The sequence below is a fragment of the Amblyomma mixtum genome, chromosome 3 (assembly GCF_055824585.1).
Source record: "Amblyomma mixtum isolate Tamu chromosome 3, ASM5582458v1, whole genome shotgun sequence".
NCBI lineage: Eukaryota > Metazoa > Arthropoda > Arachnida > Ixodida > Ixodidae > Amblyomma > Amblyomma mixtum.
Window position 1 is genome coordinate 377,613,235 of NC_143014.1, and position 22,939 is coordinate 377,636,173.

General features: G+C 47.8%; 2 protein-coding genes and 3 pseudogenes across 2 annotated transcripts; all 5 read right to left on the reverse strand.

Moving 5' to 3' along the window:
* Positions 1-902: 902 nt before the first annotated feature.
* Positions 903-2,681, reverse strand: LOC149356889 (uncharacterized; annotated as a pseudogene).
* A 5,386-nt stretch (positions 2,682-8,067) lies between these two features.
* Positions 8,068-9,573, reverse strand: LOC149356890 (uncharacterized). The gene is made up of 4 exons (XM_089577848.1): positions 9,220-9,573; positions 8,740-8,800; positions 8,516-8,681; positions 8,068-8,188 (listed from the first exon to the last, which is right to left on the reverse strand). Exons 1-4 carry the CDS (start codon positions 9,571-9,573, stop codon positions 8,068-8,070), a joined length of 702 nt encoding a protein of 233 aa, XP_089433974.1.
* A 1,127-nt stretch (positions 9,574-10,700) lies between these two features.
* Positions 10,701-12,479, reverse strand: LOC149356891 (uncharacterized). Its single transcript, XM_089577849.1, has one exon. It carries the CDS (start codon positions 12,477-12,479, stop codon positions 10,701-10,703), a length of 1,779 nt encoding a protein of 592 aa, XP_089433975.1.
* A 5,313-nt stretch (positions 12,480-17,792) lies between these two features.
* LOC149356892 (uncharacterized) lies at positions 17,793-19,454 on the reverse strand (annotated as a pseudogene).
* Positions 19,455-20,428: 974 nt separating this feature from the next.
* LOC149356893 (uncharacterized) lies at positions 20,429-22,207 on the reverse strand (annotated as a pseudogene).
* Between the last annotated feature and the right edge of the window lie 732 nt (positions 22,208-22,939).

Consider the following 22,939-nt stretch of genomic DNA (forward strand, 5'->3'; position numbering starts at 1 on the left):
AACATGCAGAGCTTTCATGAGATCAGCAAACCTGCTTGGGAGCACATGACTGAAGTCATCGCTGGGTGGCCAGTCCTTCAACTTGAGTATCATGTACTCTCCATCTCTGTCCTTCATGCGTTTGTGCAAGCTTTCAAAGCCTTCCCAAAATACCCGCATCGGCTGGTCTCGAAGAATCCGGCCTGTGCGGCAGTCAATCAGGTCAGTCTGCATGTGGCCAAAGTCACGGCAGAAGCCGTCGGGGTGCCATAAAGATGCATCGAGGCGGTTGAACACACCGGAGACCAGCACGGGGTGTTCAGACAAGCACGGGGGAGATCCCTTTCGTATTCCAGCTGCAGGAACCTTGGAGTTCAGAATGTCAAAGAGGTCATTTAGTAGCATCGTGAACTGTTCCGTTCCAAAACTGTCGGCGAAGCCAGGTACCATCATTTGTCTGTAGACCTTCAGGCCAATCGACACACTTCGGCTGAAGAGCTGCAAGCGAAAAAGAGTAAAAGAAATTTGTAAAGCTTGGAAAAACATGATGTCAAATTAGTTTTGAAAATGTCTGGACGCTGACAAGCACAGATGTAATGTATAAGCATGCAGTTTTATGGCACCAACTGCTTACAATGTTTACAATGACTGAATGGCCAACTTTACCTGAGTCGCCAGACGAACGTTCATGGTCTGGAGCTTCTATGGCTTGACATGGTGCTCAGTCAACTTAGGAACCACTTTTATAGCGGCCTTTTTTTCCGCCTCAAAAAGACGTTCATAGTGCTGGAAATTTGCTTGGTATTCACCTACCTGCAACAAATTATTGTACACCATTTCGTTATGTGCAGTAATTAAACATAGGTGAACAAGTCTGTTACACAGCGTCATCGCTCAAGAGACATGCATATCCAAGGAATTATTTAACTTGCCTGACCATATTTGTGCTTCATCATATGATTCCGGATGCATTTCACGATATGTGGCACGTCACAAATGAAGTGGAGGAATGTTCCCTCTGGAAGGCAGGGATGTTCGATCTTGCACTGTGGGTGCTCCACCTTTCCACTGATGCCGAGGTGTGTCCACATCGATTTGTTATTTCCGGCACCATCGCTTATCACTGCCAGTACGCGAGCACCATGTTCATGCAATTGTAGCACTGAGCTCATTACCACCTTTGCCAAGACGCATCCTGGCGCTGCACCCTTAGCTGCAAAAGTTGCTATGGGTTGGACCCATGACGCAAACATTGGGTTGAACATAACAACCAGTGCATGGTCTGCCACCTGGTCTGTGCCAACTTTAGTAATATCCCCGTAATCTACAAAGCCATCAAATTTGTAGGACGACCTGTTAAACTCGGTTCCTTCCCTGAGTTTCACTTCATCGATGATTAGACAACCATATGTGTAATGTTCTGGCTTGCCAGCCGTATGCAGTTTTCTGCTACCAAGGGCAAATTTGTTTAAGCCGTAGCCACATGGAAGACCTTTCAGTAGCTGCACAAGGCGGTTGGCACTTGGCAGGGGCAAAATCTTCATGTCAGATAGAGTTCTGTAACACTTTCGGCTTGTCAGCCTCAGAAGCAGACAGATCATAAGCCAGTCTGTACTGTACCGGTGCCCACGTGGCGACTTGGCCGCTTGTTGCATGACGGCTGTCTGTATGACCATCTTCTGTGCTTCTGGCAGGTCCTGTGTCACTTCACCTAGACTTGTTGAAAACGCTTTCTTCAGTTTTTCACTGAGTTCGCTAATTTCTTTCTTCATTTTCTCCCGAGCTGCAGCGGCATGAATGAGCCTCTTCCTCAAAACAGGTGCTGCAAGGCACACCTTTTTCTTGGGTTTCAGCCCACTTCTTCTTTTGAGGTCCTTCGTCATTTTCGCACACTTTATACAGACTCCTTTTTCTGCCTCAGTAAGAGCTCTGCACTGCTTGTGGTATACAGTTCCTCCCCTGCTAGAGGTGCAACCATGACAGGCTTGCATAGTTTGTACAACCTGTACAATTGCCTCTACGTCTGCTAACGAAGTGATTGCCAATTCCATGGGCAGCGTCAGCACCAGTTTTCCGCGGCAGATACAACACAACTCATGTCTTCGCGAACTACGACACTCTTGAGTACTGTATATACATCTGCCTCCAATCCTGCCGTGTAAAAAACAATCTGTGATCGGCGCCCATTTTCATCTTCAAGAGCTGCCGATCTCCACTGACGAGGTAACCTCAAAGAAGCACTCTTCACCACCAGCTCATTAACATGCAAGCAGCTGTCTTGCACGGGCTCTGGTTGCTCTCGCTCGATATCGATATCTTCTGCAGCGTCGCTCTGCGTTGCCACTGCGTCTCTTGAGACGGTTGCTCTCTTTTTCGGAGATTTTCGCCGTTTACGATTCGAGAAGTACAGCGGGAGATTAGGTAATATGGTAGGAATTGCATCACTCCTTAGAGACCATACACCGCGCTCGATTTCAATCACTTCTGCGTTGATTACATGCTTATATGACTTCAGAATATCCCCTTCTTGGAAATGGGCGTCGCACACTTTGCATGTTTTTCCCCAACACCTTGTCTGCACGGGGTATCGCTCTCGACCATTTTGCAAGGAGATTTGGATTGGTTGGCGGAGAAAAGAAGTGCCTTTTCTCCGTGTTGGGCCGGTACCCGCTCGTACATACCGGCACGAAACACGTTGGCATTTGGTTGACAGTCCTAGCACACTCTAAAGACTATAAATGACGCGCACCACCTACCCTCTGACAGCGAAAAAATCCAAAACTTGGCGCTCGAGAACATTCGGCAGCCCACGCTACTTGCAGGTTGGGTCCACACCATGAGCGTCCTCACCCGACCACACACCGAAAGCTGCTGAAGCGCAGTGCACAAACACTCAACTCATAACGAAAGGATCACTTGATAACAAAAGAACGCGACGCAAATGAGCACGACAAACGGAGCCTCAGAAACGTTGCTGCACCGCGGCGTGGCTAGCTAGCGTCGAGCGTGGCGCAAACTTCGACTGCAGCGCCATCTCAGTGGCCGGGCGCAAAACGCGGCCGCTTCGGGAGGAGAAGTTTCGAAACTAAAAAAGCTTTATAAACGGTGAGCAGCGGTGCGTGTAGATGAGGCGATACGCGGGGGTGCCGTCGCTCAGCTCAACCTCCCGGTTGGGAAGGTCGCGCCAGTCCGACCCAGGGACCTTGGGGATGGCGGCGATACTAGCCTGGGACAACGGCGTCATCTTTTTGTAGCAGTCGTAGTCGATCGGGCATATCCGCTGGTGACAACGAATGAAGTCTGACGGTCCTCTGTCAAACTTTGCCTCAGGATCACTGAGGTCGGCAATCGCATCCCTTAAGGTGGTCCTCTGGTATGGCGCCGCAGAGGTCAAGTTCAGAGGACTGCTGTAGGCGCGACCGTCCACGGCAAATGATAGGTGGCACTCGGGCACTTCGAAAGTGTGAGTCGGCAAAGGAAAAGCTGGCAGTTTTGCTCGGCCGCGCTTGGCCCCAAAGATGACGAGGCGCCGGTGTCTCTGCGGCATACCGTAGCAGCCATCCTGCAGCATGCTGCAAGAAGTTTGATAACCAAGGTCCAGAAGGCACTTGAGAGCCAAGGCAAGGCCGTCGCCGTTATGGTGCCGGACGGAGCACCTCTCGGCAACGAGGACGACGTACGAAGATTCAAAGAAGGCACAGAATCCGATAAAAGTCACTAGTTGAGAATTCCTGAGCCCCTGTTTGTCACAACCCTCCAAAAATCGGCAGCTCTTGTGAGATTCGAAGGACGGGCTCCCATCTTCTTTCTCGATGTCTCCGAGAATGTCGGTCATCCCGCCAGCGTGGAGCTGCTTGAGCACTTTTGACGGACAGGCGTGAGACGTCGGCACATCGGGGAAGTTCTTGCTTAAAGTGGTCAAATGGTGCTCGTTGTCGCTGACTGCGAGCACGGGGCTTGCTAAGCAAGCTTTGGCTAGACCGAAGGACAGACCCCCGCAGCCACCGTATACGTCGACACTGTTGAGGGTTCTGTGCGGCTTCTCCACTTCGGAAACGAGGCGGGCGCTAATCTTCTGCTCCTCGGTAGATGGCTCTGAAAAGACACCACCTGCACTGGCGCACATGGCGCGCACTCCAGGTCGTGCCGTATTTGGAAGACAGTAAAATAAATTATTAGCTTGAAGACAAAAGAGAACATATCCTACCCATAATCTAGGAAGCGATTCATCTTCGAAGAGACGGGCACTTTTTCTGAAGCGGTGAAGCCGGAACCGCAACCGTATTCAGTTTCAGTTGGCCCACAGGTGGAGCTGCTGGACCTGGTGCGACATCAATGCCCCAACCCCGTCGACAGTCCTTTCTAGGAAAGATCATGTGATCTTCGCCGGAGGCCTTTCTTTGCCACCATCGGCAATCGCCTCATCGCTGATGGGCGGCCAGAACACCAACACCCAGCTAGACCTGCCCTCCCAACCTTACAAAGAAGCCAAAGACTGGTCCAATAGATTCTGCTTCTAGTGCGGAGCCTGATGCAGCTGCTGCACCAGAAAAGTATCGCGCGAAGGCCACGAGCCATCGCAACGCCGAATTAACGGCCAGCTCCTCTGTGGAGGATATAGAGGTCTCGGTAACCGTACCATCATCTTTGCCGCCGAAGGACCGCCGCCTTTCTGGCGGCCGTTGTGGTGGCGGCAAAGGAAAACCCCGTATCACAACTCCTGGTAAGAACGTTGCATAGTCCGTAAGGCATAGTTTATAAGTACGAATTGTGTTCCTCTTCATATTTATCCTGCAACCACACTGTCATGCATAAATGTGGCCGTTTCATTGATGCAGTGGACCTGTCGCGGCATGAGACATCACTATGATGATATGTCCATATTATAAGAGGAGCACCGATGACACTTAGTTTGTGTTCAAGGAACACTGTTAAACAACACAGTGAAAAATCTTTAGATAATGTTGGCACCGGCGGGGGGTGGTGTTGGCATTGTTGCGAACTCCTGTGTAATTGTCAAGGAGTTAAGCCTGAACACTCTTTAGCAGCTGTCGCAGTAAGGGTTCAGTTCAAATGTCTGAATACTGTGGTATTCGGTAAAGGACCTCCTAGACGTAGTCAGTTAGTGATCAACACCTTTTCTGATCCATGGAGACATGGAGGAAGGAAAACTCAGGAGAGGCCCTTCGTATTCCCAATGCATTGGCGAGAATGTGGCGGAAGTGACGTCAAAATTTAGGCTTAAAAAGTCAGGCCCCTAGCAACGTTGTCGTTGTTGCTAAAAAAACTCGGGCCACTAGCAACGGCGTATGGCGTCGTTGTTGCTAGGGCCCCGAGTGTTTCTCGGTGGCGGTGGACGGGCTTTCGGCACGGTGTGTTCGGCCTTGCGTGTTAAAGTCTACATGCCTCGCGTCGTGACGTTACGCACGCATCTAGGATTGTTTTTAAATGCGGCGAATAACCGCTCATTTGATATTTTGTTCGTCACACTTGGTGTCGTTACGCGGAGCGATCGATGCATTGAAATGAATCTCGCGAAAAGGTGGCACTCCGGAACCGCGCTTCGACACGCGAAGAAGCGTTGAATGTTTTGATCAGCGAACTTTTGCACCTCACCAAACAGCACCGAAACGTGAAGCCGCTCTCGACGTTGCTGAGCTGCGTTTCGAAGGCCACACGGCCTGTGTACGGTAGCCGGAGGCGGACGGTGCGCTGCGTTATAAACGGCGCGCAATGTCGTCTTTCTCGGCGGCCTGGCGTCGGAAAAGGTTCACCGCACCTGTGCGCCGCTCTGTGTCTAGGTGCGTGTTTGCGGGGAGGGAGGTGTAGGAGTGTAGCGGTGACCTGCGCGGTTTTTTTAGATACCTTTCTTTTACTAAGCGCTTGAACAACGTAGCGTCGGCGGGGTCTCTGTTCGTCGTACGCTCCTGGTGCTGGCATCGGATCACAACGGCGCATTTCATCCTAGCTGATCTTTTGCGACTGATCTGTGCGTCGACATTTTACACTACTGACGTGTGTTACATCTGATTGAGTAAAAAGTAATTAATTGCTTCTTTTGCTATGCCGGTATGGTATTGGTGCGGAAGTTTTGGTTGACAAGGATAAATTTGCTCTCGAGTGCAGGTACGACAACAATTAGTAGGCAACTCATGCACGTGCTAAATATATACACCTTTAAACTGTGCACTAGTAGTACAGCTACAGTGAACAGAATTTCTCTTTATATGTGTGTCTTCTGCAGCACATCTAGAACACCGTAATAAAAATCTCACTCAAGGACATTTCAGCTCATGAAGTGAATTTCTTTGCATAAAATCTCTGAGCATTATGTGCACCTGCAACCACTGCTGAACATGCTGAACTTGCACTCACCCCGCGTACACCCTCTGAATCGCACTGCTGTAAATACTCAGTTTATTGTCCCTGAGGTTGTTCGTCGTCGTCCTGGCTCTTTCAAGCGTTAGTCGCTCTCTCGCGCCGCTTCTGATGTCTACAGTTCCTGGGCGCCCGGACGGCCTATACTGGCGAGGGCTTCCTCTGCGCCTGCGGCCTGGACATCGATTCGCGCGAGAGTTCACCGTACCTACTACATGCATCTTTTTCCTTCTGTCCTGACGTTCATTTCATGGTGTTTTGTCATGCTGTTTTGTGTGCTTGCGCACATGACCGTATTTCTGTGAATACATTCACAGAAACTCAATTTCCTAGTCAATTTAACTTGATGCCTGAACATAATCTTAGCCTTATTGACAAGCGGATTGCATGCTTTTTTATCCAATTGGTCCTTGCTTCCTGTCGCAGCGCTGGTAAATGTTTCGTCGTTTATAACGCTCGAAAAATAGTATCGCGTTGTATTTCATGCAAGATTACAATAAAACAAATTCTGGCACTTTTTTATCGCAGATTCGCGTTCTCAAGTAAGCTTCCTCCGACCATGTATGCTTACATGAGTGGTAGTTCATTTTTTGAGTCTCGCGCGTGACAAACTATACTGTGAGAATTAAACAGTGCCCATTGCTGACAGCATCTGGTTTCCAAGTCCTCCCGCAACCCGATGGGTGTTTCACAAATCCGCGAACATTAGCCGGTAATGTTAATGCCCGCAGGAAAAGCCTAGTAAAAGATGGAACGATGATCCTATTCTTATGAGCACTATGAGCGTTTGCGTAACCTTGCTAGCTCTGCGCAATCATAACGCGGACAACCCAGCGGTTGATACTAACTCAATACTGCTCAGAAAAAAGGCTGTTGCGCGCTTGAAATGTCAATCGCTGCAACAGTCAACAGTAATCGAGCCATTACACAAGCGTCACAAAAGGGGTCAAAAGTAACCGTTTATATTTGCGTACACTGTAAAAAATTTATGTGTTAAATAACAGAAAAAGTCTGGCAGCTTTCCTGCCAGAAAATATCTGTGATTATCTGTTTTCAGTTCTAGAACGTTTCGGTCATTTCACGAAAACATGTTTTTTCATTGTGCAGAAATATTCTGTAATTTTCTGTTTTGTGTTTTGAAAGTTTTCAGTGATTTCACGGAAATGTGTTTTCACCGCACAGAAAGTTTCTGTGAATATTTGTTTTTGTTCTCACAAACTTTCTGTGATTTCACACAAATATATTTTCACCGCACAGAAAGTTTCTGTGAATATTTGTTTTAGTTCTCACAAACTTTCTGTGATTTCACACAAATATGTTTCACCGCACAGAAAGCTCCTGAAAAATGCAGAAAATATATATTACTTTCTGTTCTCCATATATATTTTTCCTGCATTGTTGGAATTATTTTTTTTTGCTGTTTCACAGAAATATTCAATAAAAAAGCCGGAAATATCAGTTGATTTTCTACACCTTCTTTATTGTCCAGAAAACTGTTTTACAGATGACATACTTGCAGCAGAAAACAAATTCTTGGTACAACTCTCGCTTTCCTTAGTTTACATTGTTCTTGTAGCGGACCCTCAATTCACCTTGGACCATGCTAGGCCCATACTGATGCAATAAAACTATTGAAACGTTTATTTCCATTCGTGATTGATTAAAATGCAGCTAAATGTCTTATTCAGCAAGCGAAGTAATAAAATGTTACTAAAAGTCATACTCGGCAAGTGCCCTAATGAGTGCGGCGACCTTTGGTGAGAGAGAGTGCTGTTTCTTCTCTGTTTTCTCAGTTTTCGTGGCCCTGGCTGGGTTTATTCCAGCGATGGCCCTGGAAAAGAAATCAGTTTTGGCTTTACTTTCAAGACCACTGTTATATCATACAACTTTCATTTCGGGACAAGTTGTCTGCTGCATGCAGCGGCCTTCACTTCAAGGAGTCCCTTTTCTTCCCCAAAGTCAAATAAAATCTGAATGCAATCAAAAAATATCAGCCTTTGTTTGGCCCGTCACAGGAATGTTGCTCTTTATGGCGCACACTTCTTCAGCTCACTGAATTGTTGTTAGGAAGAAGCACACAGTTCTACAAAATAGATGCTTCACTTTAGCTAAAGTAGCCAAAGAAAACTATTGGCGAAAGAACAGAGCCTGTTCTTGCCTTTGGGTGAACTCCATGGTCCGGCTCGTATCGAACTGGTATTCAATGTTGAAGGCAAAGTGAGACACGAACATCATCTTGAAGGCCTTCGCTGCAGTGGACGCCTCAAAAACTGGCTGGCCGTCAATGGTGACGGTAAAGGACTTCGCAGTGAGAAAGCTGCATCCTGCACAAATATGGTACTGTTATAATGTGACTGTCATTGCATAAATTAAAAGCACTACCTTTAGCACAGATGAATGGTGAGCAGGGTAGGTCTCCCAGGTCCTCATCGGCAGCCGTCTCCTTCATGGTAAGGGCATACTATGTGTTACAGCAGTAGCCTTTACAACAGCTGATTTAAATTTATGGTAAACGCACAATGTAGATAGACGTTGTTAATATGTAAGTTAATGCCTGAATAGAAGCACTGAGAAAGCCTAGAAAACTGAAAACATCACGTAGTTCACTGCACAATTTTAATCTGTTACTTCTCTAGCTACTGAAGTTCCATAACAACATCCACTGTCGACTAGAAAGAAGTGGCTCAAAATGCAGACATTGATTATGACACGCAGAAAAGTCGAGCGGCCTGGCTGAACAACATGGATGGCAGTAGCAAAAGAAGTGCGATGACATGCATTTTTGTGGCTTTATTATTCCAATTAATAGAGGCTTGTTACTGTAGACATTTATACAAGAGTTCAACTAATCATAACGCTTACCTCCAAAACTTTGTAGAAGAGGTCTTCCTCTTCGTCCAGTAAAGCAAGTAACAGCAGTGGGGTGCCTTCGTATTCAGCTGCAGCCGACCTTCTCTCAGTCTTGGATGTCTCTATTTCCTTCAAGCACTTTTTGACATTCTCCCTTTTTACCTGGCTGTGGGCATATCGAAAAAGCTGCCTTCCAACAGTTTGCAGGTTCTTGTCAAAAGCGTCTGACATATTAAAGCCCAGCAGGATGTTGACGTGCGAATTCAGATGCCGCTCTTCAAACAGAAATGGCCAGTTTTGCTTGATATCCATTATGCTTCTTGATTTGTTGATCAGCAGTCGCTGTGAAGCGTAGGTTTCTGACATCAGCCGAGTGATAAGCACTTCGTTCCGAAATGAAAGCCTGAACTCCTCCAGTAAAGAAGCTTTCTTTTCCTCCTGCCGTTCAGTAGTTTCTCCATCGGGTAACTTGGGCGCCAAAGACACGAATCCATACGAGTCTCTCCGCACACTAGTCCTCTTCAGTTGTGGTTCTTCCAAGTCATATGGACTTGGAGAACTGAGCATTATGTGCACCTGCAACCACTGCTGAACATGCAGAGCTTTCATGAGATCAGCAAACCTGCTTGGGAGCACATCACTGAAGTCATCGCTGGGTGGCCAGTCCTTCAACTTGAGTATCATGTACTCTCCATCTCTGTCCTTCATGCGTTTGTGCAAGCTTTCAAAGCCTTCCCAAAATACGCGCATCGGCTGGTCTCGAAGAATCCGGCCTGTGCGGCAGTCAATCAGGTCAGTCTGCATGTGGCCAAAGTCACGGCAGAAGCCGTCGGGGTGCCATAAAGATGCATCGAGGCGGTTGAACACACCGGAGACCAGCACGGGGTGTTCAGACCAGCACGGGGGAGATCCCTTTCGTATTCCAGCTGCAGGAACCTTGGAGTTCAGAATGTCAAAGAGGTCATTTAGTAGCATCGTGAACTGTTCCGTTCCAAAACTGTCGGCGAAGCCAGGTACCATCATTTGTCTGTAGACCTTCAGGCCGATCGACACACTTCGGCTGAAGAGCTGCAAGCGAAAAAGAGTAAAAGAAATTTGTAAAGCTTGGAAAAACATTATGTCAAATTAGTTTTGAAAATGTCTGGACGCTGACAAGCACAGATGTAATGTATAAGCATGCAGTTTTATGGCACCAACTGCTTACAATGTTTACAATGACTGAATGGCCAACTTTACCTGAGTCGCCAGACGAACGTTCATGGTCTGGAGCTTCTATGGCTTGACATGGTGCTCAGTCAACTTAGGAACCACTTTTATAGCGGCCTTTTTTTCCGCCTCAAAAAGACGTTCATAGTGCTGGAAATTTGCTTGGTATTCACCTACCTGCAACAAATTATTGTACACCATTTCGTTATGTGCAGTAATTAAACATAGGTGAACAAGTCTGTTACACAGCGTCATCGCTCAAGAGACATGCATATCCAAGGAATTATTTAACTTGCCTGACCATATTTGTGCTTCATCATATGATTCCGGATGCATTTCACGATATGTGGCACGTCACAAATGAAGTGGAGGAATGTTCCCTCTGGAAGGCAGGGATGTTCGATCTTGCACTGTGGGTGCTCCACCTTTCCACTGATGCCGAGGTGTGTCCACATCGATTTGTTATTTCCGGCACCATCGCTTATCACTGCCAGTACGCGAGCACCATGTTCATGCAATTGTAGCACTGAGCTCATTACCACCTTTGCCAAGACGCATCCTGGCGCTGCACCCTTAGCTGCAAAAGTTGCTATGGGTTGGACCCATGACGCAAACATTGGGTTGAACATAACAACCAGTGCATGGTCTGCCACCTGGTCTGTGCCAACTTTAGTAATATCCCCGTAATCTACAAAGCCATCAAATTTGTAGGACGACCTGTTAAACTCGGTTCCTTCCCTGAGTTTAACTTCATCGATGATTAGACAACCATATGTGTAATGTTCTGGCTTGCCAGCCATATGCAGGTTTCTGCTACCAAGGGCAAATTTGTTTAAGCCGTAGCCACATGGAAGACCTTTCAGTAGCTGTACAAGGCGGTTGGCACTTGGCAGGAGCAAAATCTTCATGTCAGGTAGAGTTCTGTAACACTTTGGGCTTGTCAGCCTCAGAAGCAGACAGATCATAAGCCAGTCTGTACTGTACCGGTGCCCACGTGGCGACTTGGCCGCTTGTTGCATGACGGCTGTCTGTATGACCATCTTTTGTGCTTCTGGCAGGTCCTGTGTCACTTCACCTAGACTTGTTGAAAACGCTTTCTTCAGTTTTTCACTGAGTTCGCTAATTTCTTTCTTCATTTTCTCCCGAGCTGCAGCGGCACGAATGAGCCTCTTCCTCAAAACAGGTGCTGCAAGGCACACCTTTTTCTTGGGTTTCAGCCCACTTCTTCTTTTGAGGTCCTTCGTCATTTTCGCACACTTTATACAGACTCCTTTTTCTGCCTCAGTAAGAGCTCTGCACTGCTTGTGGTATACAGTTCCTCCCCTGCTAGAGGTGCAACCATGACAGGCTTGCATAGTTCGTACAACCTGCACAATTGCCTCTACGTCTGCTAACGAAGTGATTGCCAAATCCATGGGCAGCGTCAGCACCAGTTTTCCGCGGGCAGATACAACATAACTCATGTCTTCGCGAACTACGACACTCTTGAGTACTGTATATACATCTGCCTCCAATCCTGCCGTGTAAAAAACAATCTGTGATCGGCGCCCATTTTCATCTTCAAGAGCTGCCGATCTCCACTGACGAGGTAACCTCAAAGAAGCACTCTTCTCCACCAGCTCATTAACATGCAAGCAGCTGTCTTGCACGGGCTCTGGTTGCTCTCGCTCGATATCGATATCTTCTGCAGCGTCGCTCTGCGTTGCCACTGCGTCTCTTGAGACGGTTTCTCTCTTTTTCGGAGATTTTCGCCGTTTACGATTCGAGAAGTACAGCGGGAGATTAGGAAATATGGTAGGAATTGCATCACTCCTTAGAGACCATACACCGCGCTCGATTTCAATCACTTCTGCGTTGATTACATGCTTATATGACTTCAGAATATCCCCTTCTTGGAAATGGGCGTCGCACACTTTGCATGTTTTCCCCAACACCTTGTCTGCACGGGGTATCGCTCTCGACCATTTTGCAAGGAGATTTGGATTGGTTGGCGGAGAAAAGAAGTGCCTTTTCTCCGTGTTGCGCCGGTACCCGCTGGTACATACCGGCAAGAAACACGTTGGCATTTGGTTGACAGTCCTAGCACACTCTAAAGACTATAAATTACGCGCACCACCTACCCTCTGACAGCGAAAAAATCCAAAACTTGGCGCTCGAGAACATTCGGCAGCCCACGCTACTTGCAGGTTGGGTCCACACCGTGAGCGTCCTCACCCGACCACACACCGAAAGCTGCTGAAGCGTAGTGCACAAACACTCAACTCATAACGAAAGGATCACTTGATAACAAAAGAACGCGACGCAAATGAGCACGACAAACGGAGCCTCAGAAACGTTGCTGCACCGCGGCGTGGCTAGCTAGCGTCGAGCGTGGCGCAAACTTCGACTGCAGCGCCATCTCAGTGGCCGGGCGCAAAACGCGGCCGCTTCGGGAGGAGAAGTTTCGAAACTAAAAAAGCTTTATAAACGGTGAGCAGCGGTGCGTGTAGATGAGGCGATACGCGGGGGTGCCGTCGCTCAGCTCAACCTCCCGCTTGGGAAGGTCGCGCCCGTCCGACCCAGGGACCTTGGGGATGGCGGCGATACTAGCCTGGGACAACGGCGTCATCTTTTTGTAGCAGTCGTAGTCGATCGGGCATATCCGCTGGTGACAACGAATGAAGTCTGACGGACCTCTGTCAAACTTTGCCTCAGGATCACTGAGGTCGGCAATCGCATCCCTTAAGGTGGTCCTCTGGTATGGCGCCGCAGAGGTCAAGTTCAGAGGACTGCTGTAGGCGCGACCGTCCACGGCAAATGATAGGTGGCACTCGGGCACTTCGAAAGTGTGAGTCGGCAAAGGAAAAGCTGGCAGTTTTGCTCGGCCGCGCTTGGCCCCAAAGATGACGAGGCGCCGGTGTCTCTGCGGCATACCGTAGCAGCCATCCTGCAGCATGCTGCAAGAAGTTTGATAACCAAGGTCCAGAAGGCACTTGAGAGCCAAGGCAAGGCCGTCGCCGTTATGGTGCCGGACGGAGCACCTCTCGGCAACGAGGACGACGTACGAAGATTCAAAGAAGGCACAGAATCCGAGAAAAGTCACTAGTTGAGAATTCCTGAGCCCCTGTTTGTCACAACCCTCCAAAAATCGGTAGCTCTTGTGAGATTCGAAGGACGGGCTCCCATCTTCTTTCTCGATGTCTCCGAGAATGTCGGTCATCCCGCCAGCGTGGAGCTGCTTGAGCACTTTTGACGGACAGGCGTGAGACGTCGGCACATCGGGGAAGTTCTTGCTTAAAGTGGTCAAATGGTGTTCGTTGCCGCTGACTGCGAGCACGGGGCTTGCTAAGCAAGCTTTGGCTAGACCGAAGGACGGACCCCCGCAGCCACCGTATACGTCGACACTGTTGAGGGTTCTGTGCGGCTTCCCCACTTCGAAAACGAGGCGGGCGCCAATCTTCTGCTCCTCGGTAGATGGCTCTGAAAAGACACCACCTGCACTGGCGCACATGGCGCGCACTCCAGGTCGTGCCGTATTTGGAAGACAGTAAAATAAATTATTAGCTTGAAGACAAAAGAGAACATATCCTACCCATAATCTAGGAAGCGATTCATCTTCGAAGAGACGGGCACTTTTTCTGAAGCGGTGAAGCCGGAACCGCAACCGTATTCAGTTTCAGTTGGCCCACAGGTGGAGCTGCTGGACCTGGTGCGACATCAATGCCCCAACCCCGTCGACAGTCCTTTCTAGGAAAGATCATGTGATCTTCGCCGGAGGCCTTTCTTTGCCACCATCGGCAATCGCCTCATCGCTGATGGGCGGCCAGAACACCAACACCCAGCTAGACCTGCCCTCCCAACCTTACAAAGGAGCCAAATACTGGTCCAATAGATTCTGCTTCTAGAGCGGAGCCTGATGCAGCTGCTGCACCAGAAAAGTATCGCGCGAAGGCCACGAGCCATCGCAACGCCGAATTAACGGCCAGCTCCTCTGTGGAGGATATAGAGGTCTCGGTAACCGTACCAGCATCTTTGCCGCCGAAGGACCGCCGCCTTTCTGGCGGCCGTTGTGGTGGCGGCAAAGGAAAACCCCGTATCACAACTCCTGGTAAGAACGTTGCATAGTCCGTAAGGCATAGTTTGTTTATAAGTACGAATTGTGTTCCTCTTCATATTTATCCTGCAACCACACTGTCATGCATAAATGTGGCCGTTTCATTGATGCAGTGGACCTGTCGCGGCATGAGACATCACTATGATGATATGTCCATATTATAAGAGGAGCACCGATGACACTTAGTTTGTGTTCAAGGAACACTGTTAAACAACACAGTGAAAAATCTTTAGATAATGTTGGCACCGGCGGGGGGTGGTGTTGGCATTGTTGCGAACTCCTGTGTAATTGTCAAGGAGTTAAGCCTGAACACTCTTTAGCAGCTGTCGCAGTAAGGGTTCAGTTCAAATGTCTGAATACTGTGGTATTCGGTAAAGGACCTCCTAGACGTAGTCAGTTAGTGATCAACACCTTTTCTGATCCATGGAGACATGGAGGAAGGAAAACTCAGGAGAGGCCCTTCGTATTCCCAATGCATTGGCGAGAATGTGGCGGAAGTGACGTCAAAATTTAGGCTTAAAAAGTCAGGCCCCTAGCAACGTTGTCGTTGTTGCTAAAAAAACTCGGGCCACTAGCAACGGCGTATGGCGTCGTTGTTGCTAGGGCCCCGAGTGTTTCTCGGTGGCGGTGGACGGGCTTTCGGCACGGTGTGTTCGGCCTTGCGTGTTAAAGTCTACATGCCTCGCGTCGTGACGTTACGCACGCATCTAGGATTGTTTTTAAATGCGGCGAATAACCGCTCATTTGATATTTTGTTCGTCACACTTGGTGTCGTTACGCGGAGCGATCGATGCATTGAAATGAATCTCGCGAAAAGGTGGCACTCCGGAACCGCGCTTCGACACGCGAAGAAGCGTTGAATGTTTTGATCAGCGAACTTTTGCACCTCACCAAACAGCACCGAAACGTGAAGCCGCTCTCGACGTTGCTGAGCTGCGTTTCGAAGGCCACACGGCCTGTGTACGGTAGCCGGAGGCGGACGGTGCGCTGCGTTATAAACGGCGCGCAATGTCGTCTTTCTCGGCGGCCTGGCGTCGGAAAAGGTTCACCGCACCTGTGCGCCGCTCTGTGTCTAGGTGCGTGTTTGCGGGGAGGGAGGTGTAGGAGTGTAGCGGTCAGCTGCGTGGTTTTTTTAGATACCTTTCTTTTACTAAGCGCTTGAACAACGTGGCGTCGGCGGGGTCTCTGTTCGTCGTACGCTCCTGGTGCTGGCATCGGATCACAACGGCGCATTTCATCCTAGCTGATCTTTTGCGACTGATCTGTGCGTCGACATTTTACGCTACTGACGTGTGTCACATCTGATTGAGTAAAAAGTAATTAATTGCTTCTTTTGCTATGCCGGTATGGTATTGGTGCGGAAGTTTTGGTTGACAAGGATAAATTTGCTCTCGAGTGCAGGTACGACAACAATTAGTAGGCAACTCATGCACGTGCTAAATATATACACCTTTAAACTGTGCACTAGTAGTACAGCTACAGTGAACAGAATTTCTCTTTATATTTGTGTCTTCTGCAGCACATCTAGAACACCGTAATAAAAATCTCACTCAAGGACTTTTCAGCTCATGAAGTGAATTTCTTTGCATAAAATCTCTGAGCATTATGTGCACCTGCAACCACTGCTGAACATGCTGAACTTGCACTCACCCCGCGTACACCCTCTCAATCGCACTGCTGTAAATACTCAGTTCATTGTCCCTGAGGTTGTTCGTCGTCGTCCTGGCTCTTTCGAGCGTTAGTCGCTCTCTCGCGCCGCTTCTGATGTCTACAGTTCCTGGGCGCCCGGACGGCCTATACTGGCGAGGGCTTCCTCTGTGCCTGCGGCCTGGACATCGATTCGCGCGAGAGTTCACCGTCCCTACTACATGCATCTTTTCCCTTCCGTCCTGACGTTCATTTCATGGTGTTTTGTCATGCTGTTTTGTGTGCTTGCGCACATGACCGTATTTCTGTGAATACATTCACAGAAACTCAATTCCCTAGTCAATTTAACTTGATGCCTGAACATAATCTTAGCCTTATTGACAAGCGGATTGCATGCTTTTTTATCCAATTGTTCCTTGCTTCCTGTCGCAGCGCTGGTAAATGTTTCGTCGTTTATAACGCTCGAAAAATAGTATCGCGTTGTATTTCATGCAAGATTACAATAAAACAAATTCTGGCACTTTTATCGCAGATTCGGGTTCTCAAGTAAGCTTCCTCCGACCATGTATGCTTACATGAGTGGTAGTTCATTTTTTGAGTCTCGCGCGTGACAAACTATACTGTGAGAATTAAACAGTGCCCATTGCTGACAGCATCTGGTTTCCAAGTCCTCCCGCAACCCGATGGGTGTTTCACAAATCCGCTAACATTAGCCGGTAATGTTAATGCCCGCAGGAAAAGCCTAGTAAAAGATGGAACGATGATCCTATTCTTATGAGCAATATGAGCGTTTGCGTAACCTTGCTAGCTCTGCGCAATCATAACGCGGACAACCCAGCGGTTGATGCTAACTCAATACTGCTCAGAAAAAAGGCTGTTGCGCGCTTGAAATGTCAATCGCTGCAACAGTCAACAGTAATCGAGCCATTACACAAGCGTCACAAAAGGGGTCACAAGTAACCGTTTATATTTGCGTACACTGTAAAAAATTTATGTGTTAAATAACAGAAAAAGTCTGGCAGCTTTCCTGCCAGAAAATATCTGTGATTATCTGTTTTCCGTTCTAGAACGTTTCGGTCATTTCACGAAAACATCTTTTTTCATTGTGCAGAAATATTCTGTAATTTTCTGTTTTGTGTTTTGAAAGTTTTCAGTGATTTCACAGAAATGTGTTCTCACCGCACAGAAAGTTTCTGTGAATATTTGTTTTAGTTCTCACAAACTTTCTGTGATTTCGCACAAATATGTTTCACCGCACAGAAAGCTCCTGAAAAATGCAGAAAATATATATTACTTTCTGTTCTCCATATATATTTTTCCTGCATTGTTGGAATTATTTTTTTTGCTGTTTCACAGAAATATTCAATAAAAAAGCTTGAAATATCAGTTGCTTTTTCTACACCTTCTTTATTGTCCAGAAAACTGTTTTAGAGATGACATACTTGCAGCAGAAAACAAATTCTTGGTACAACTCTCGCTTTCCTTAGTTTACATTGTTCTTGTAGCGGACCCTCAATTCACCTTGGACCATGCTAGGCCCATACTGATGCAATAAAACTATTGAAACGTTTATTTCCATTCGTGATTGATTAAAATGCAGCTAAATGTCTTATTCAGCAAGCGAAGTAATAAAATGTTACTAAAAGTCATACTCGGCAAGTGCCCTAATGAGTGCGGCGACCTTTGGTGAGAGAGAGTGCTGTTTCTTCTCTGTTTTCTCAGTTTTCGTGCCCCTGGCTGGGTTTATTCCAGCGATGGCCCTGGAAAACAAATTAGTTTTGGCTTTACTTTCAAGACCACAGTTATATCATACAACTTTCATTTCGGGACAAGTTGTCTGCTGCATGCAGCGGCCTTCACTTCAAGGAGTCCCTTTTCTTCTCCAAAGTCAAATAAAATCTGAATGCAATCAAAAAATATCAGCCTTTGTTTGGCCCGTCACAGGAATGTTGCTCTTTATGGCGCACACTTCTTGAGCTCACTGAATTGTTGTTAGGAAGAAGCACACAGTTCTACAAAATAGATGCTTCACTTTAGCTAAAGTACCCAAAGAAAACTATTGGCAAAAGAACAGAGCCTGTTCTTACCTTTGGGTGAACTCCATGATCCGGCTCGTATCGAACTGGTATTCAATGTTGAAGGCAAAGTGAGACACGAACATCATCTTGAAGGCCTTCGCTGCAGTGGACGCCTCAAAAACTGGCTGGCCGTCAATGGTGACGGTAAAGGACTTCGCAGTGAGAAAGCTGCATCCTGCACAAATATGGTACTGTTATAATGTGACTGTCATTGCATAAATTAAAAGCACTACCTTTAGCACAGATGAATGGTGAGCAGGGTAGGTCTCCCAGGTCCTCATCGGCAGCCGTCTCCTTCATGGTAAGGTCATAGTATGTGTTACAGCAGTAGCCTTTACAACAACTGATTTAGATTTATGGTAAACGCACAATGTAGATAGACATTGTTAATATGTAAGTTAATGCCTGAATAGAAGCACTGAGAAAGCCTAGAAAACTGAAAACATCACGTAGTTCACTGCACAATTTTAATCTGTTACTTCTCTAGCTACTGAAGTTCCATAACAACATCCACTGTCGACTAGAAAGAAGTGGCTCAAAATGCAGACATACTTTGATTATGACACGCAGAAAAGTCGAGCGGCCTGGCTGAACAACATGGATGGCCGTACCAAAAGAAGTGCGATGACATGCATTTTTGTGGCTTTATTATTCCAATTAATAGAGGCTTGTTACTGTAGACATTTATGCAAGAGTTCAACTAATCATAACGCTTACCTCCAAAACTTTGTAGAAGAGGTCTTCGTCTTCGTCCAGTATAGCAAGTAACAGCAGTGGGGTGCCTTCATATTCAGCTGCAGCCGACCTTCTCTCAGTCTTGGATGTCTCTATTTCCTTCAAGCACTTTTTGACATTTTCCCTTTTTACCTGGCTGTGGGCATATCGAAAAAGCTGCCTTCCAACAGTTTGCAGGTTCTTGTCAAAAGCGTCTGACATATTAAAGCCCAGCAGGATGTTGACGTGCGAATTCAGATGCCGCTCTCAAACAGAAATGACCAGTTTTGCTTGATATCCATTATGCTTCTTGATTTGTTGATCAGCAGTCGCTGTGAAGCGTAGGTTTCTGACATCAGCCGAGTGATAAGCACTTCGTTCCGAAATGAAAGCCTGAACTGCTCCAGTAAAGAAGCTTTCTTTTCCTCCTGCCGTTCAGTAGTTTCTCCATCGGGTAACTTGGGCGCCCAAGACACGCATCCATACGAGTCTCTCCGCACACTAGTCTTCTTCAGTTGTGGTTCTTCCAAGTCATCTGGACTTGGAGAACTGAGCATTATGTGCACCTGCAACCACTGCTGAACATGCAGAGCTTTCATGAGATCAGCAAACCTGCTTGGGAGCACATGACTGAAGTCATCGCTGGGTGGCCAGTCCTTCAACTTGAGTATCATGTACTCTCCATCTCTGTCCTTCATGCGTTTGTGCAAGCTTTCAAAGCCTTCCCAAAATACCCGCATCGGCTGGTCTCGAAGAATCCGGCCTGTGCGGCAGTCAATTAGGTCAGTCTGCATGTGGCCAAAGTCATGGCAGAAGCCGTCGGGGTGCCATAAAGATGCATCGAGGCGGTTGAACACACCGGAGACCAGCACGGGGTGTTCAGACCAGCACGGGGGAGATCCCTTTCGTATTCCAGCTGCAGGAACCTTGGAGTTCAGAATGTCAAAGAGGTCATTTAGTAGCATCGTGAACTGTTCCGTTCCAAAACTGTCGGCGAAGCCAGGTACCATCATTTGTCTGTAGACCTTCAGGCCAATCGACACACTTCGGCTGAAGAGCTGCAAGCGAAAAAGAGTAAAAGAAATTTGTAAAGCTTGGAAAAACATGATGGCAAATTAGTTTTGAAAATGTCTGGACGCTTACAAGCACAGATGTAATGTATAAGCATGCAGTTTTATGGCACCAACTGCTTACAATGTTTACAATGACTGAATGGCCAACTTTACCTGAGTCGCCAGACGAACGTTCATGGTCTGGAGCTTCTATGGCTTGACATGGTGCTCAGTCAACTTAGGAACCACTTTTATAGCGGCCTTTTTTTCCGCCTCAAAAAGACGTTCATAGTGCTGGAAATTTGCTTGGTATTCACCTACCTGCAACAAATTATTGTACACCATTTCGTTATGTGCAGTAATTAAACATAGGTGAACAAGTCTCTTACACAGCGTCATCACTCAAGAGACATGCATATCCAAGGAATTATTTAACTTGCCTGACCATATTTGTGCTTCATCATATGATTCCGGATGCATTTCACGATATGTGGCACGTCACAAATGAAGTGGAGGAATGTTCCCTCTGGAAGGCAGGGATGTTCAATCTTGCACTGTGGGTGCTCCACCTTTCCACTGATGCCGAGGTGTGTCCACATCGATTTGTTATTTCCGGCACCATCGCTTATCACTGCCAGTACGCGAGCACCATGTTCATGCAATTGTAGCACTGAGCTCATTACCACCTTTGCCAAGACCCATCCTGGCGCTGCACCCTTAGCTGCAAAAGTTGCTATGGGTTGGACCCATGACGCAAACATTGGGTTGAACATAACAACCAGTGCATGGTCTGCCAACTGGTCTGCGCCAACTTTAGTAATATCCCCGTAATCTACAAAGCCATCAAATTTGTAGGACGACCTGTTAAACTCGGTTCCTTCCCTGAGTTTCACTTCATCGATGATTAGACAACCATATGTGTAATGTTCTGGCTTGCCAGCCATATGCAGTTTTATGCTACCAAGGGCAAATTTGTTTAAGCCGTAGCCACATGGAAGACCTTTCAGTAGCTGTACAAGGCGGTTGGCACTTGGCAGGGGCAAAATCTTCATGTCAGATAGAGTTCTGTAACCCTTTGGGCTTGTCAGCCTCAGAAGCAGACAGATCATAAGCCAGTCTGTACTGTACCGGTGCCCACGTGGCGACTTGGCCGCTTGTTGCATGACGGCTGTCTGTGAGACCATCTTTTGTGCTTCTGGCAGGTCCTGTGTCACTTCACCTAGACTTGTTGAAAACCCTTTCTTCAGTTTTTCACTGAGTTCGCTAATTTCTTTCTTCATTTTCTCCCGAGCTGCAGCGGCCCGAATGAGCCTCTTCCTCGAAACAGGTGCTGCAAGGGACACCTTTTTCTTGGGTTTCAGCCCACTTCTTCTTTTGAGGTCCTTCGTCATTTTCGCACACTTTATACAGACTCCTTTTTCTGCCTCAGTAAGAGCTCTGCACTGCTTGTGGTATACAGTTCCTCCCCTGCTAGAGGTGCAACCATGACAGGCTTGCATAGTTTGTACAACCTGCACAATTGCCTCTACGTCTGCTAACGAAGTGATTGCCAAATCCATGGGCAGCGTCAGCACCAGTTTTCCGCGGGCAGATAGAACATAACTCATGTCTTCGCGAACTACGACACTCTTGAGTACTGTATATACATCTGCCTCCAATCCTGCCGTTTAAAAAACAATCTGTGATCGGCGCCCATTTTCATCTTCAAGAGCTGCCGATCTCCACTGACGAGGTAACCTCAAAGAAGCACTCTTCTCCACCAGCTCATTAACATGCAAGCAGCTGTCTTGCACGGGCTCTGGTTGCTCTCGCTCGATATCGATATCTTCTGCAGCGTCGCTCTGCGTTGCCACTGCGTCTCTTGAGACGGTTGCTCTCTTTTTCGGAGATTTTCGCCGTTTACGATTCGAGATGTACAGCGGGAGATTAGGAAATATGGTAGGAATTGCATCACTCCTTAGAGACCATACACCGCGCTCGATTTCAATCACTTCTGCGTTGATTACATGCTTATATGACTTCAGAATATCCCCTTCTTGGAAATGGGCGTCGCACACTTTGCATGTTTTCCCCAACACCTTGTCTGCGCGGGGCATCGCTGTCGACCATTTTGCAAGGAGATTTGGATTGGTTGGCGGAGAAAAGAAGTGCCTTTTCTCCGTGTTGCGCCGGTACCCGCTGGTACATACCGGCACGAAACACGTTGGCATTTGGTTGACACTCCTAGCACACTCTAAAGATTATAAATTACGCGCACCACCTACCCTCTGACAGCGAAAAAATCCAAAACTTGGCGCTCGAGAACATTCGGCAGCCCACGCTACTTGCAGGTTGGGTCCACACCGTGAGCGTCCTCACCCGACCACACACCGAAAGCTGCTGAAGCGTAGTGCACAAACACTCAACTCATAACGAAAGGATCACTTGATAACAAAAGAACGCGACGCAAATGAGCACGACAAACGGAGCCTCAGAAACGTTGCTGCACCGCGGCGTGGCTTGCTAGCGTCGAGCGTGGCGCAAACTTCGACTGCAGCGCCATCTCAGTGGCCGGGCGCAAAACGCGGCCGCTTCGGGAGGAGAAGTTTCGAAACTAAAAAAGCTTTATAAACGGTGAGCAGCGGTGCGTGTAGATGAGGCGATACGCGGGGGTGCTGTCGCTCAGCTCAACCTCCCGGTTGGGAAGGTCGCGCCAGTCCGACCCATCGACCTTGGGGATGGCGGCGATACTAGCCTGGGACAACGGCGTCATCTTTTTGTAGCAGTCGTAGTCGATCGGGCATGTCCGCTGGTGACAACGAATGAAGTCTGACGGACCTCTGTCAAACTTTGCCTCAGGATCACTGAGGTCGGCAATCGCATCCCTTAAGGTGGTCCTCTGGTACGGCGCCGCAGAGGTCAAGTTCAGAGGACTGCTGTAGGCGCGACCGTCCACGGCAAAT